We start from the raw sequence: 16242 nt of genomic DNA on the forward strand, positions 1-16242 counted from the left end.
AACCATGAGCCGTAATTTACTAACTAGTCCTAACTAGAATTAAACTACGAGTTCTTTGCTTATCTTACACAACCTATTTCAGACTCTCACAGAATAGTCCACAGAATGACAGAAACAGGATGTTTTATCCATGTATACATTTTGCACATGCAAATAAATGATACTTCAAATGACAACCTGACAGAAGTCACATACAAGTATTCTACAACTGTAACATCAACTGGTCTATATTAATTTCACAATGAGAATTTCAACATTTTCACATCTACCACAGATATCCCAAACCAAAGCAAGCATGTTTACCCAGGCTCAAGTAAATAGCCTTCCTTATTCACAGTTAGTTCCTTTCAATTCCCCATGCTGATTCCATACTATTTATGGAAAACTTTGAATAATAAAAAACATGCAGCCTTTCAAGTCCAGGAAAGGAGCATTCTTTAAAAAAACAAAACACACTGATTAAAAAGTTAACAGTTTAATATTACACATATGTCCGTAATACCATACTACTAGAAACGTGGACCTTACATTACACGTTTTGAAACAAGAACAGGTAGAGAAAACATGGCAAGATGTGCGTTAGTGAAGCAGTGTGGCACAGTATCAAGCAAGACATGCTGAAGCAAGCAAGGGATACCCCTGCTTACACGTGGGCACCTAGCAGAATGCAACTTACAGGCAGGTTTCTTGCCGAGTCCAAATACAGAATAAGCAATGCAGAAGAAAGCCCATCGTTGGCTTGGTCTTTATCAGCTCTAATGCTTGTCAGCACCTAAACCAAAAAATATCTTGTGAGCCTTCATCTGCAAATCAAACAATAGCAGGGCATAATTTTTGTCCTATTACTGAAAAAGTACTTTAAGAATAACTCCCCAAACCCAGAAATTCACAAAAATATTTTTAAAAAAGTAGCAACCTTTAAAGATTTTATATAAATACAGATACAGATATTGCAACAAACTCCACCCCAATCCCCTCCCCCCCCTTAAAAAAAAAAAAAAAACAAAAAAAAACACACAACTGGACAGATTACATTTAATTCCCAATTTTATCTCTCAATATAATGAAATGCCTGTGGATATTCTCAAACTATAATGTTACAAGAAAAGAAGAAAAAGAAGCCTTTTAAAAATCACATGCCACAATCACCCTGTCAGATTTGATTGATCTGATGTATTATAATGAAAGTTACACTAAAAAAATTACAGGCTTATCCAAATTTATCACAGCTAGAGAATTAAATTACTTGTATTTTTTTAACAGGAAAAGAGTAAAGATTAGGATAATATATGTGTTCCATTAATACCTTGTCTAGATTTTCAGCAGTTGGCATCAATGTGAGCCATTCCAGTTTTAAATGCAATTTTCCTTTGGACACTTCATCCAAAGTAAACCACTAAAAGTTAAGCAAAGTAATGTGAAATAACCCGTCACCAAACACATATGACTGCAGTTGGCTCTTCAGGACATATAAGAAGAAACATTAAGTCACAGCAGAAATCCAAGTAGAGTTGAAATCTGCATAACCTGAAAAGATCTGTTTTTTTAAAATTGTTTAAAAGTTACACTAAGTATTAAGACAAAAACAAGCTACTCAGCTGCATAATACAAAAATGGTCATGTAGGCCTTCATGCTATATCACAAAACTATTCCAAGATATCAAATATTTAAGACCTGTAACACCGTTCTTGAAATACAAGCCCTGCATAACATTACTATAAAAATCACACTTAAATATACAACAAAACTTCCATTTTCCAGTTAGTCAGTTAGTCATCTAAGTCTAATAGTAGTTAATTTGTTGTTCTCCTAGAAGGAAAAAATCCTTGCTAATACATAGGTCACTGTTTTATACATTTACATAGCAGTGATATTAAAGGCTAAGCCAGAAGAACAGCATTGTTCTTTCATCAATTCAGATATCTCCCAAACCACTTCACTGATAATCCAGGAGGTTTTTTTTTATGGGATTAGGGCTGTTCAAGCACACAAGGTGTATAGGAAGCTTTTCCAGAAAAATAAAAGAAAATCACACACACACACAAAAGAATACCTAAACATGCAGTATATGTTTTTTTAAAACAAAACTTACCAAATACTTACCTCATCTAAAAGACGCTCCTTCTCCACTTCAATTAAATCTATCATCAAACTAGGAAAAACAAACAAACAAAACAACAGGGCATTTTAAAGGAGAAGAAAATAATAATAATGCAGAACTGACCCCACCCACCCTGTGCCTGCTGAGCATCGAGGCTTCTACTGAGAGCAAAGAAGCAGAGCAAAGATACTCTTCCTTTATTACTGTCTAAAAGAAAGATGGAACAAAATTGCTGAAGCAGGAGGGATGTGGAATGATAGGAAATATGCCTGTACCAGAGCCCATTTTGTAGCTTGAAGTGCAACCAGCACATCATGGCTCACATACATTTGACTAAACTCTCAAAATAGTGACCACAACCAAACTACCCATTGGAAATAGCCCCTGGAGATGACCCATTTCATGCTTTGGCATTGCCTTGGAGAGTGCTAGTTTGCACAAGCTATGCCAGGGAGTGTGCTAAAAATTAAGCAGCACAGACAAGTACATGCCAGCACAGGAACATTTGCCTTGGCCTCTACTTTTATGAGTGCTGATGTACCCATTATGGTCTAGCTGCTGCTTCCCCCCCCTTCAGTGTTAAGATTAGGGAAGTGCAAAGAAAAGAAGCCTTGGTACTACCTACTTCTTTAAATAAATGAGAGGAGAAGTAGGTACTGTTGCTCCTGTTAAGAGAGAAGGAGCTGGAAAGATAAGGGAGTTCTACTCTGTATGGAAAGCAACAATGGCAAGCTCCAAAACTCTGCAAGAAATAAAGGTGACAAATTACTGGAGAAAGCAGCTGACTAAAACCCAGATATGTTTATGGGTAAACGCTAGAGGTAGGCTTATGGAAGCTAACAGTGAGCAGTGTTTGCAAAAGCATTACAGCAAATTTATTTATTTTTTATATCAAACCGATAAGATCAGCTCTTAGGGAAGATACAGAGTTATAAAACTTTATCAACCTTGCCTGAGCCAATAATCACAACTTCAAGCTATAGTAAGAACATTAAGGCAAAAAAAGAGTTCATTTCTTTTAAAAAAGTGCATTTTTCTTTCTGGATACACATGACACTTACCTTATCTTTTTGTATAAATAAACATACAAATATATACCTCGTACAAACTCTTAATAAATCTATTTAAATACATGGGGAGGTCAAAGAATTAGAAAGCTACTCACTAGCAGAACTTTCAAAAATATGTAATTTATAAATTGAAAAATATAGCCAAAAAGGCAACAAAAACAGAAGGATTACATCAAAATACTTACTCTCTTTACCAATAACTAAAAACATATTTTCCAAAACATTTACCTTCCCAGGAAGTCATCTTTATCTGGATCTTCATCAAAAAGTTCAATCTCTAGCTCTTGTCCTGGATGTTCATATACTAAGGCCTAGAAGTACAATAATATAGATGACACCATCAACAGCAAAACTAACTAGCTTTGTCAACCGTCAAATTAACAACAAAATATTTAAATGCAATGCTTCTCTGAGTTTATTTGCACATCAAGAAGCAAATGCTTTAAAAATAGCAATTTACTACGAATTGGTCAATGTAAGTGTTTTCAAGATACAGTTTGTTGATATTAAGGAACTAGACTGATTTTTGGACTTATTGATGCGTAATCTAGAAAAAAAATACAAATCAATAGGGACTTTCTGTTTTGTTACAGGACTTTACTTTTATAGGGAGACATCAAGAAGTTTCTTGACATAACACCCAGCTTATTTAATCTTGCAAAGCAGTTTTTAGAAGTCAACTTCACAGAATGCACATGTCTTTCTAACAGATTATACCTCATAAACTTCATTCCACTTTGGATTGAGATTTTCTTTGATGACTTTGCTTTGGAAAATCTGGTTGCCTACACGGATGATTCCATAAGGGTCTGACTTTCCTTTGACAATCCCTTTTAAGTAAGTATCTTTCCCTTCCAGGTCTTGAGCTTCAATGAAGTGTATCCTTACAACACCCTGAAAAAGAGAGAAAAAAATCCACTTATCTAAAATGACATAAAGATAAATGTCTGTATGCGATATACTTTTCAAAAATTTAATTGCTACTTCCTTAACATGAAACTTATGTCCTAATTCATATCCTACTTTGTATTCCAAATATTTTGTAGCTAGAATAATTCAAATCTGGATTCCTACTACTAGCAGAAAGCATGACTGAACATGGTAAATGGGAGAGTATCAATGATGATCCACATATACAGCAGACTTGGTACCTAAAGAAATTCCTGAAGAGAAAAACTGTCATCAACAATCAGAAGTATGCCACATATCAAGAAACTCCATGGTACTGAAAATGAGTAGTAATAAGCAGTAACAATTCCTTAGCGAGGAGCATTAACAAAAGTTTGAGAAGATAATATATAACATGTGCTACATAATTTTTGGTTTCTACAACTGAGCTATACTCACAGGCTATATATGAAAGATCTTAGCAAGACAGGAAAATACCCGCTCCTCCTTATTTTTGTTGTTACCAAGAATTAACTCCATAAATATGATTCACAAATGTAACTGTTTATGTTTAATTGACTGAACTCATGATACTGTGTACTACTGGAACAACTATATTTAGATCTTCAGATATATATGCCTTTCTTTAAAAATCAATACTACAAAAACCTTTCCAAATTATATTATTAACAGAAGTACTCTTACCTTTGGTATAGGAAACCGCAACTGAGCGATCTGCACTTCACTGACAAGAGGGACTGTAATCCTATTTGGAAGGACCAAGTAGTTGGATATTATGTCCAATATTATTGTATCTGATAAGCCACTGTTGGAAAAAAAAAAAATCAGTTACGTTTAAAATGAATTTTAAGGAAGTATTTTATGCCACATGCTAGTGTATGTTGGGCTGCAGGAACTTCTTTATTCTTTTGCTGCTCAACAAACCCAACCTTGTTTCCAACTAGAAGGCACATCTGGCCTTTAAACAGCTTTTTTTTTTTTTTTCCTTCCTACTCAAGAAAGGATTCTTGCCAAAAGGGCCAGCAGGTGGAAGCAGTTGATACAAAATAGCAGAAACAGAAAACACCCGTATGAAGTGCTCATTTTCCCGCTACCAGAATTAATCTTCAAGTTAATCTCCCCTTCTAAATTGCCCAGATTTACAGGCTGTTGCATAAGGCTGCCTGCCTCCACTACATACCAACGGAGCAGATGCTCAGTGGTATCTGCCTTTGCATTTCAGTGATGCTTTAACTGCCCGAGTGCGGGGCACCAGCGTCGCGCGAGGGAGCCGGGCGTCCCCCCGAGCTGTTGCGCAGGAAACGCGAGGCGGCCGCGCTCAGTGAGGTGGAGCCGGCGCAGGCCGGGCAGGTTTTGTGCTGGCAGAAAGGGAGCGGCAACACAACCGCTCTGGTAACAAACCACTAACAACCCAACCTTAACCCCCCGCACCCACACAAAACATCTCCTGAGCTCAGAGTTCACCCAGCAGGGGCTGGGCTGGCAAGAAATGGCGTAGGGTCAAGCACCGCTCGGCTGTACTGCCCACGCGTGGTGCGATGCACAGGGAATGCGAGTACCCGGACAGAGCTCAACAGTAGATGCCAAGGGTCAGGAAGGCAGTGCCAAAAATACTTGAGGTATTTAGAGACAATAAAGCTCCAGGGACAAAGTGCAGGTGTGATTTCTTTGATTAAATACCAGTCTTGCTTTAAGACTCTTTCTAAAGTCTTTCTGAAATGAAAGCACAAGTAGCATCAATGTGTGCTGACCAGGAACGTGTGGAACTGCCTAGAGCTGTTTGTCTAGGACTAGGTTACCGCTTGGGAGCAGTTCTGACGCTGCAGCCATACTTACACAACACAGGAGTTGCCCTGTAACCTAACACATACTTCAGTTTCATCAGGAAAGAACATCTACTGACAAACCATAAACACAGCATGGTAGGCGACGGATAACCAAACTAACCTATGAAATACAATCTGGCTCACTTCACATCCACATTGATCCTTAAGGCTAGAGAGGCGCACTCTGCACAGCTTACATCCCCTGGGCTGCCCTGCTTCACCACAAACACATCTGGTAGGAAGGTCTGTGAACAGCGAGTGTTACCCCTTGTCAAGTCATGCCTTTCCCTTAACTCATACACTGACAGCTAGTGAGAAACGTAGTCTCTTTAAGGTTAGCATGAAATCTCCCTCGACAAAATAGTCCACTGAAGCTTATGTGTCACTAAAGCACTTTAAACCCCGAAGGGAAAATTTTGGTTGTTAGGTCACCAGCTAAATAAAGAAGCTGAGACATAGTCGGTGAAATTCCCACATAAAGAGTAAAAACAGTTTCTTGAGAAATTTTAGCCCATAATAAGAGCTGTCAGGGTTCATGTACAACACAGCAAAATAAATGCTTAGTGGGAAGAGAGCAACAAGAACCTGTGATTACAGAGTGAACCGTGAATAGGTGGAGTATTATCAGATACCCTCAAATATTTACCCTTTTGGGCTTCTCATTGCTAAATTATAACCAAACTAGGCTTGCTATATTTATTGCTCCAAGAAAAGAATGGTAAATGCAGAACATCAGAAACCAAGTTGTTCTCCTCAAAACATAACATTAGGTTTTGTTGGAAGAGGCAATACCTTGTTTGGTCAATTCATATTATCTAGGAAACACAGGTGGGGCCCCCCCGTCCAATGAAGCAACACTGCTTCATTTATTTGCTTACAAATCTTCATTTTATAGAAAAAGCTACATTTTTTCCTGGCAATGGTTGCCATGAAAAAAAAAAAAAAAGTTACAGACTGGTCACTGCACCTTTTATAATCCATGATATCATTTTTTTCATCACTTCAATTGTAAATCTAGAGAAACTACAATTGTATCATAGAACATGCCTGACTTTCCAAAATCATCCAACGCACAAGAGCAGAGGAAACTCAAGATTGTATGAAGCTCAACGCGAAGATCTGTGCAGACCTGTATTCTTGATTCAGTTTTACTAAACTTCAAGTTTTCAATGTAGAAGTGCTACATATTCTGTGAAATGGGCCTAGAAATTACCTCTTACTTTTTGTGAGACTTGAGATAAAAAGTTAAAATAAACATCTCAAGCACTTTTAACATTAAAAGGGAAAATAGCTGGCATGGTAACTACAAGAGCAACAAGCACCCGTAACACGAAGCGCATTTCAAATTACAAGCCTGATGACACATCTGTGGCAAATGTTAGGCTTTTAAATAACAACAGAACAAATATATGTGGTAACTTCCCTTTCTGGCAAGGAGAGAAAAGCTTTGTCTTTATGTTCACCAAAGCACATACCTGAAGAAAGGACAATTCATACATAAAACTATCTCACCTAGGTCACAGAACACCAAATGAGAGGAGTACAAGAGAGGCAACTATGCCACAACTACTTTGTAAGGTTATCATGCCTTTCTTTAGTAGTTCATTAAAATCACACACATTATGAAGCTATAAGCATAAATAAATCTATCCTAAACCTGCAAAAGTTCTGAAATGTTGGTTCATATTCGTATGGAGAACTGTAAGCAATTTCCTTAAATAAAGAAACTGAAAGACAAAACGGCTCAATAGGATTTGTAAGATTCACAATCATCTATTTGAGGACCAAACCATAGGTCTGCTCAAGCAAAAAAGTAGTACCAATTCAAAGTCTTAATTAGATGCATCACTGATAATCAGTTGTTTTTCTTAACATCCTAAAAATTCTTAAGATAATCATTCTGTTATCACCACTAAGAATTATTTTTTCAGTTCAGGAATATTAAGAGAAATGTAAAATGCTTTAGATGATCTATTCTAGCATATTTCCTCAAAAGCTTAATTCTCTTGTGGAAAATAATTGGTAGTACCTATTCAGCTCACTGCTCAATTTACATTTAGCAATCCTTGCTAATGAAGGCATAGCAACTACATCTTTTCCTGCGCTGCTGTCTCTTCATCCTGCAAAGACAGTGTTCCTTGGGCTGCAGAGAGGACTCTCCCTATCTCTCAATTAACCATAACGTAATTAATCTTCCAGTGATCCAAGACCCCTCCTGACAGCACAAAAGGCTTCTCGCTGCCTCGTTTCACACACAGATTTTAATTCCACTCCTCTTATGAATTGCCTTTGTGTCCTCCTCCTAGTGGAATCATAAAGAAAGAGCAATGGAAGTTGTTATCAGGCAACAGGGAAATTTCCAGCGGCAAATTAAGAGTTTTAATTGGCAGAATTCATTTGCAAAGAGAACCAGTAAGCAGTTTAGTGCGGAGCTGCAGAACGAGAAGTAACTGTATCAGCAGCACTCTTGTGCTCATCACTGCTTATAGCAACTGCACTATGTCAAATATGAAAATCTACAACCTGTCCTTAAAAAATTGAGAAAAATACAGCTCTGAAGAGATCCACTGGCAAGGCAGACCATGAGTCACCTCAGTTACAGTCACCATAGAAACTATACCAGGGCGAGACTGCAGCCACTACACACATACGTGGCCAAGCTTGGTTGCTCTGGAAACCATAAACTGGAGATATTTAACAAGACTTTGTTTACAGTTGAGGTTTTTGTTTTTCCAGTCAAGCAATTATGTAGAAGGATATGAACCTCAGAAGCCTACTACACTTAAGTATTAAATGCAACTTTATTACTGTTACCTCAAAATAGCAAATTATTACTCAGAAGCTTTATTTTGGAAGCCAATTCCTCACTCATGGAGGAAACCTCTTTCCTCACAGGCAGCCTTAACCAGGCTTGAATCATAAGCAATTTTGGGAGCCATTAACCTACTTAAGACAAGTTCTAATTGCAGCCTGTTCAGTTGAGACTTCATAGAATGTCTTCAAATGTCTAAGCAAGGCAAAAATTGTTTTAGTCAAACCACTGAGCAATGGATTCCTAATTTTTAATTCCTAAATTCGAACACTTGCTTTCAAACTACGGGAAATAATTCTGGAATCAGCTAACTGATGTCTGTATCAAATCCATTCATTAGCACATGAACCATTTTCTTAATACTAAAAAGCCCTGGCATAACCATTACATTCCTAAATTTCAAGTTAGAATTCTAGCTTCGATCTCATCAGGATTGCAAAGGTACAAAGCAACTTGGCTCTCCTATTTTATTTTCATTTGTTTCTTTTTAAATTATTTACTCTTTCAAAAAGCTCTGGATAGTGACCGAGCATTTTCTTTTAACTATTAATAGTCAATATTTTCACTGTTTTATCCGATTGCCACAAAAAATAGTTTTGAAAAAATACTCAAAAAAATTAAAAAGTCTATTTGACTTGATTATGTCTTAAGATATTCCTTATTACTACCTGTACACAAGAAACTGGACATTTATATCCATACAAAGCCAAAAACTAAGATGCTGTGAACCTTCTGGCATGAAAAATAAGGTTCTTCAGTTTCCTGGTGTTCTGTGAGAGAAGCAGATGGGAAATCCACAAGACTCTGGTAATCTATGAAAGCTAGGACCACTTAAAGGCAAACTAAAAGTTTTTTTGTTTCAAGTTTAACAGGATCTACTAGGTTTTTTTTCTTACACACTTTTTATAAATATTATATTTTTCATATTCTTTGGTTTCATATAATTCTACATTATAAGTTAACCTAAAAGCATTTAGCTGTATATGCAGCTGGTGATCTTTATATTTTTCTGCTTTCAAAAACAAACACTTTTACATATACTCACTTTAGCCCTGGAACATCCAGAAGATTTGTCAGTCCAGTCCAGTTAATTTCCAAAAGCTGTGAGTTACAGGAAGAAAAAGTGAAAGTGAATTTAGAGTTCCTAGTATTGAAAAAACAAAACCAATCACCATGGGTTTTGATCCATTTCCAGCATGCTCTCTAAACAGAAAAACAAAGTTTCTTACATTCTAATTAGGCTCTTAAACCACAAGGGAAAATAAACAGAAAAAGAAAAAACACCCTCTAACCCATCTTTTATTTTTTTTTAAATTATATTTATATCTATATATTAACACACACACATATATTTATACACCCCCTTCCATATACAGCCATATATACAGCCATACTCATACACACAGATGTATAAACATGTATGCAGTATTTACGATAACCAGCCAACACCAAACTATAAATTGTGGTCTTGCTCTTTAGAAAAGTATTTCTAAACTAACAGTCACCAACATAAATTTGCAAACAAGTCAGAACAAAGTAATCTAATACCCTTGTGTAACAGCAAAACTGGGTATCAGATGGGGAAAATTAGACAGTATGTCGCCTGATTAAGGCTTTTTGCATTTCCTCTTCAATTCTCAGAAGCACACAAAAAATGGTCATCTTGATTAGTGTAAGAGTAGATTTTTAAATTATTATTATTATTATTATTTTTTTTTTTGCAGAAGTCGCAGTAATAGTTATCAACGGTTCACTTTCACGGGATGAAATTCTGCAGAAAGCTGTTGTGGGTAATGCCCTATTCTGTATTTTTATTGATGAGATACATAACAAAAGAGAAGACATTATGCAGAGAGGTATCACAGGGCACACGGGGGGCCAGGGAAAGAATTGAAGAAATCTTGATAACCGTAGCCAAAATGGGTCAGTACTAGAATGCACGACACTATTCAGGAGGGAGAAATGAAAGATTAATCTGCTGTATAAATGCAAGAGAGTAAGTAGCAGAGAAGGCAGTAGCTCTGCGGAAAAGGCTCTGGGGGGTTGGAAATAAAGCTTCAGGAAATGATGCCCTACACCAGCCGGAGAGATGAACGGGGACCACCAACCTGCTGGATAAACGCAGGAATCCTGCCGTCCTGCTCTAACAGCAAGGCCTGAGCAAGAGCACAGTGAGGTCTCCAGTGCCAGGAAACATGGATCAATGAGGAAGTCCATTTGAGAGCACAAAAACTGTCCTACAAGACACGATGAACAGGGAAAGAAAGCACCTAAGGAAACTTGATACCCACAAATCCATGGGCCCTGATAGGATGCATCCCAGAGTTCTGTGTGAGCTGGTGGATGTCATAGCTAAGACGCTCTCCATCATCTTTGAAAGATCCTGGAGAAGAGGACTGGAAGATGGCCAATGTCACGCCAGTCTTCAAAAAAGGCAAGAAGGAGGACCCAGGCAACTACAGGCCAGTGAGCCTCACCTCCGTCCCTGGAAAAGTGATGGAACGGCTCATGCTGGTCATTGTCTCCAGGCATGTGGAGGACAAGAAGATGCTCAAGAGTAGTCAGCATGGATTCACCAAGGGGAAGTCATGCTTGATTAACCTGATAGCCTTCTGTGATGGAATGACCAGCTGGATAGATGAGGGGAGAGCAGTGGATTGCATCTATCTCAACCTCACCAAGGCTTTTGACACAAACATCCTCCTCACAACATCCTCCTGGGCAAGCTCTGGAAGTGTGGGATAGATGAGTGCACAGTGAGGTGGATTGGGAATTGGCTGGATGGCAGAGCTCAGAGGGTGGTGATCAGCGGTGCAGAATCTAGTTGGAGGCCTGTAGCTAGCGGGGTCCCCCAGGGGTCAGTCCTTGGTCCAGTCCTGTTCAATTTATTCATCAATGACCTGGATGAAGGCACAGAGTGCTCCCTCAGCAAGTTTGCTGATGACACAAAAATGGGAGGAGTAGCCGATACCCCAGAGGGCTGCGCTGCCATCCAGAGGGACCTGGACAGACTGGACAACTGGGCAGTGAAAAACCTCATGCAATTCAACAAGGCCAAGTGCAAGGTCCTGCACCTGGGGAGGAATAACCCCAGACACCAGCACAGGCTGGGGACTGACCTTCTGGAGAGCAGCTCTGCAGAGAAGGACCTGGGTGCCATGGTGGATGACAAGTTGACCATGAGGCAGCAGTGTGCCCTCGTGGCCAAGAAGGCCAACGGGATCCTGGGGTGTGTTAAGAGCAGCATCTCCAGCAGGTTGAGGGAGGTGATCCTGCCCCTCTACTCAGCCCTGGTGAGGCCACATCTGGAGTATTGTGTCCGGTTCTGGGCTCCACAGCCTAAGAGGAATGAGGAGCTGCCCGGCGCAGGGCTACAAGGATGATCAGGGGCCTTGGAACATCTGCCCTATGAGGAGAGGCTGAAGGAGCTCGGCCTGTTCAGCCTGGAGAAAAGAAGGCTGAGAAGGGATCTGATCAGTGTCCATAAATACCTCAAAGGAGGCAGTGAGGAGGATGGTGCTGGTCTCTTTTCACTGGTGGCCACCGGCAGAACTAGAAGAAACGGCCAGAAACTGAAGCATCAAAAGTTCCACAAGAACTTAAGGAAAAATTTCTTAACATTGAGGGTGACAGAGCACCGGAACAGGCTGCCAAGAGAGGTTGTGGAGTCTCCTTTTCTGGAGATCTTCCAAACACACTTGAACAAAACCCTGTGCCACGTGCTCTAGGTGACCCTGCATGTGCAGGGGGGGTTGGACTAGATGACCTCTAGAGGTCCCTTCCAAACTTAGGCATTCTATGATTCTAAGAAAGAGTGAAGGGCTGCATTTGAGAGGAAGGTAGAAGGAAGACCTAAATCAGCTTGCAAATACATAAGAAACTGTTTCCATGAGACACAAAACCATTGTGCCTTTAATGAGATAAAGCAAACTATCAATAGGATTAGGTACTGAAGGCAGAAAAATCCTCAGAAATAATTTACAGGGATTAATAGTGACAGCTCATTGCTAGAGCCTTCGTACTTCCTTTAGAGAATGTTTGCCCTCCTGTCTCTACACACACTATAAATGCATTTGTTCTGCTTCTGTGCTGCTAGCTTGAGCAATGACTTTCTGATCTCATTTTCTCTGGTTCTAAGTAAGTATTAGAATATTTCCATGTCTCCCTTTTCATCAAAAACTTCCTGTTAATTGCCTACAAAGTAACCAAATACTACAAACAGCAAACAAATCCAAACCCGCTCAAATAACATGACCCTTCCAAAACCAACTACCTCTATGTAAGGATGACTGCATCAAAAAGAACAGGATTTTGAGATTCCTCAGCTGAGAAACTAATCGTGATGTTTTAGTTAAAGACTGAAACAAAACAACAGATTTCTAGAGGCAGCTATGTTGCATCTTTATGCAAAAGGCAAGAGGAATCACCCTCATCATTCGTTTTCTATTCAAAAACCAGCACCTACCATTCTTTATAAAGAATCTATTAATAGTTTAATTAGTGATTTCCTTTGTGAATACTTGGACTGCAGATAACACATAATATATGTACTTACATAAGGAGCACTGTTACTTACTGTACTTTTGCAGTATTAGTCAAATATTTTAACAGCTTTATCTGTGAAGCATCTAGCCTAACTTTATCGGCAACTAATCAGAAAAATCAAGGAAAAGATTTACAGGTATTACTCACCCTTCCTTCAATGCTACAGTATTATGAGACAATGACTGGATATTCCAAAACGAGAGACAGTCACAGACCAAGGCAAGGACGGCACTGAGTATTTTGACATTTCCTGTGTCACCAAGTCCCCTGCCCCCAACACTGGGCCTACATTTTCCCCAGCTTTGCTTTTGCTGCTTGTGCTCCCATTGAAGCCCTTCTTACCCTTAACAATCCTCACCATATTCATTAATCGGCTCCAGGTAGGCTTTGGCTTCCCTGACCCTCTCCTTACTTTCACAGATACTCTATGTTCCTCCCGGGTCACCTCATTCTGCTTTCACTTTATATCTGAGTTTTGCCAGGAGAAACTTGTTTATTCAAGTAGGTCTCCTGCTACCTTTGCTCGCTCTCCTGCCCATGGGGAGAGACCTCTCCAGATCTGGAGGAGGCAACCTTGGATATCAACCAGCTCTCTTGGATCCCTCTTCCTTCCAGGATTCTATCCCATGGGATTCTTCCAAGCAGGTCCCTGAGCAGGACAAAGTCTGTTCTCCTCAAGTCCACTAGCTTTCACATACTTTCTGCGAAACAGCTAGTGGGAAAAATAAAAAGGAGCAACTGTTTTTAATGGGAAAAGACCAAACTACCTTAGATACACTGCAAGGAAAAGCATGTGCTTGAGCAGGCAACGCAGAGGAGCTCATGTGCTCTGCAATTCACATTGCTTCCCACTGCTACTTCAGTGTATATTCATATTCTAATAGCCTACGCATCCAAAGTTAAAAGAGTTTGTTCCATATCCTTCTAAATAACCCTGAATTTTAGAAAATCCTGTTAAGAAACTTGGGTTTCTCCATCAGTCTCATTGTTTTTTTCAATCAAAAAGGTTGAAATCATCTGGTTGTTTTGCTCAAGAGCCAGAGTTCACACCAGAATTCAGCTCTTCCCCCTTCAGATTTATACTCCATTAGAATACAAAGCCTTCAGCAACTATGAGTCAGGCTGTCAGACAGCACTTTGGAGTTGTGCATGAGTGAGATTAAGAAAACAGTTGTGTAATTAACATTTTCAGCAAGGGAATGCAGAGTTAGCAGCGGAATTGGAAGAGCTCCACTCTAGGTAGGTGAGAGGCTCAGACTGCTAAGGCACATCTATTTATGGCATTTCTAGGAAGCCTAAATGGCAGCAATATGTTCAAAAAGTGGATGCAGTCTTACCTAAAACTCACATGTTACGATAGGTTTTTTTTTTTTTTTTTTTAATAAGTTCATGCTATCTTTTCTACGTGAAGACCAATGTAAAGCTGACAGTTTTTCATTTCCAGACGCAAGAAAAAACTGTTACAAAATCATGTGCAGTGAACCTTTGGAGCTATTTTACACTGCTATGAAATGAGTTAAGTTTCCCTTGTACTGTTATAATAGCACAAACTATACATAATTTTGATAGCAATACTAATGTTTTGAAATTATATCTTATCTTAAAAATATGTAGAGTAGAAGGACTCTGGAAGATTAAATTTTGAACAGTGCAAAATTCTTTATTACACGATTGTTTCCTACCTTTTTAATTATTCGTAAGTACACACTGAATATACATCATAAAAATCTGAAAATATAAAAAAGAGTTGCCTAATATGTTCATATCTGCATCACTCATTTAGCAGTTTTACATAATAAGTTTTGGAATAAATTGAGAAACTTGCATTTCCCTTTTTTTTGTTTTTGTGGTGCCTGGTTTCTATCACCTATAGTACTTCATTATACATTTTGGTTTGACCTATAGCATGCACCACTTAACACTACAAAGTCCCACATTGTCTCCATGAAATTAAATGAATTGAGAAATAAAATGCACGGTGAAATTCATCACTGAAATACCTCATACCCTGGACTGAAACATATTGCAATCGTTTGAGCATTAACTGCAGCAACTCAGACTAAAACAGTAAACTACCAACTAATGAGATATATCACTAAACACAACGGAGAAGTTTTCAGTTAATGTGACCAAAAAGCATTGTAAAAAGCTGCAATATAGAGTATCAAATGTATACGGTACAATGTCCATACTTTGCCTATTTAATATTACACATCTCTTCTCACAAAGAACACAACCAAGTCCATCCTGTCTATGTGGAGCCAGCCTAATGGAGCATGGAAAAATAATCATGAAAAGTTATTGCCATTTACAGTGGCTATTTAGAGAGTTTGTCCTAATTGCATTTAGAGAATGCAATTAGTGCACACAGTATCAGAAACCTTCCTTCACCTTCTTATTGAACAGGAATAGTTACAATGAAAGGAGCTCTATTTCAGAAGCACTAAATGCTTTTCTATTCAAAGCTGGAGCTACAGAAGTCAGGAAACATTAGCAAGGCTAAGCACTTTATAGGATTAATAGAATAGCTTTGCAAATAAATCTTAAGCCATTAAATGTTTTAGAAGGGATAGGAGCCTTCAAACTCCAGGCATAAATCAATCTTGTAACTATCTTGGCTTGGAAGGTACGTTGTCCTTGGGGATGTGATTTCCTGCATTTACCCACTGCAGAGCTTCCTTTCTGGGTCTATATGAGAGGACGAGGAGCAACGGGAAATATGAGCGACACCAAGGCAGTACCACAAACTCTCTAGTCTTAACCTAGAGCGATCAGCAACACAGAAATGTTCTCCTTTTTGTGTATTGCTTTCACATGAAACCCACAAAAAGGTTGTTCTGGATCTGCACTTCTGGATCTGCTTCCAAAGATCATCAGAGCCCATCAGAAAACACAGCTTTGGTAATGCAAGAAAAGCTTTCCAAAAACATCAAGTTCTGGCCAAAAAGCTTATATTTAGTACAGAAATTAGCACTGAT

At 38.8% G+C, this 16242-nt stretch overlaps 1 protein-coding gene across 3 annotated transcripts in view; it reads right to left on the bottom strand.

The window, feature by feature from the left end:
• ESYT2 (extended synaptotagmin 2) overlaps positions 1–16242 on the bottom strand; it is a 69368-nt gene that overhangs the window by 17152 nt on the left and 35974 nt on the right. For all 3 annotated transcript variants that reach the window (XM_088521144.1, XM_088521135.1, XM_088521128.1), the window contains exons 7-13: positions 9765–9820; positions 4766–4886; positions 3890–4066; positions 3401–3483; positions 2105–2153; positions 1307–1396; positions 677–772 (exon numbers count right to left, since the gene is read on the bottom strand). In XM_088521144.1, coding sequence (XP_088377270.1) covers positions 677–772; positions 1307–1396; positions 2105–2153; positions 3401–3483; positions 3890–4066; positions 4766–4886; positions 9765–9820 — 672 coding nt within the window. The remainder of the gene's footprint in view (positions 1–676; positions 773–1306; positions 1397–2104; positions 2154–3400; positions 3484–3889; positions 4067–4765; positions 4887–9764; positions 9821–16242) is intronic.

This window comes from Tinamus guttatus, unplaced genomic scaffold (assembly GCF_059628265.1).
Source record: "Tinamus guttatus ecotype Peru unplaced genomic scaffold, ASM5962826v1 Tinamus_guttatus_pri_ptg000006l, whole genome shotgun sequence".
Taxonomy (NCBI): Eukaryota; Metazoa; Chordata; class Aves; order Tinamiformes; family Tinamidae; genus Tinamus; species Tinamus guttatus.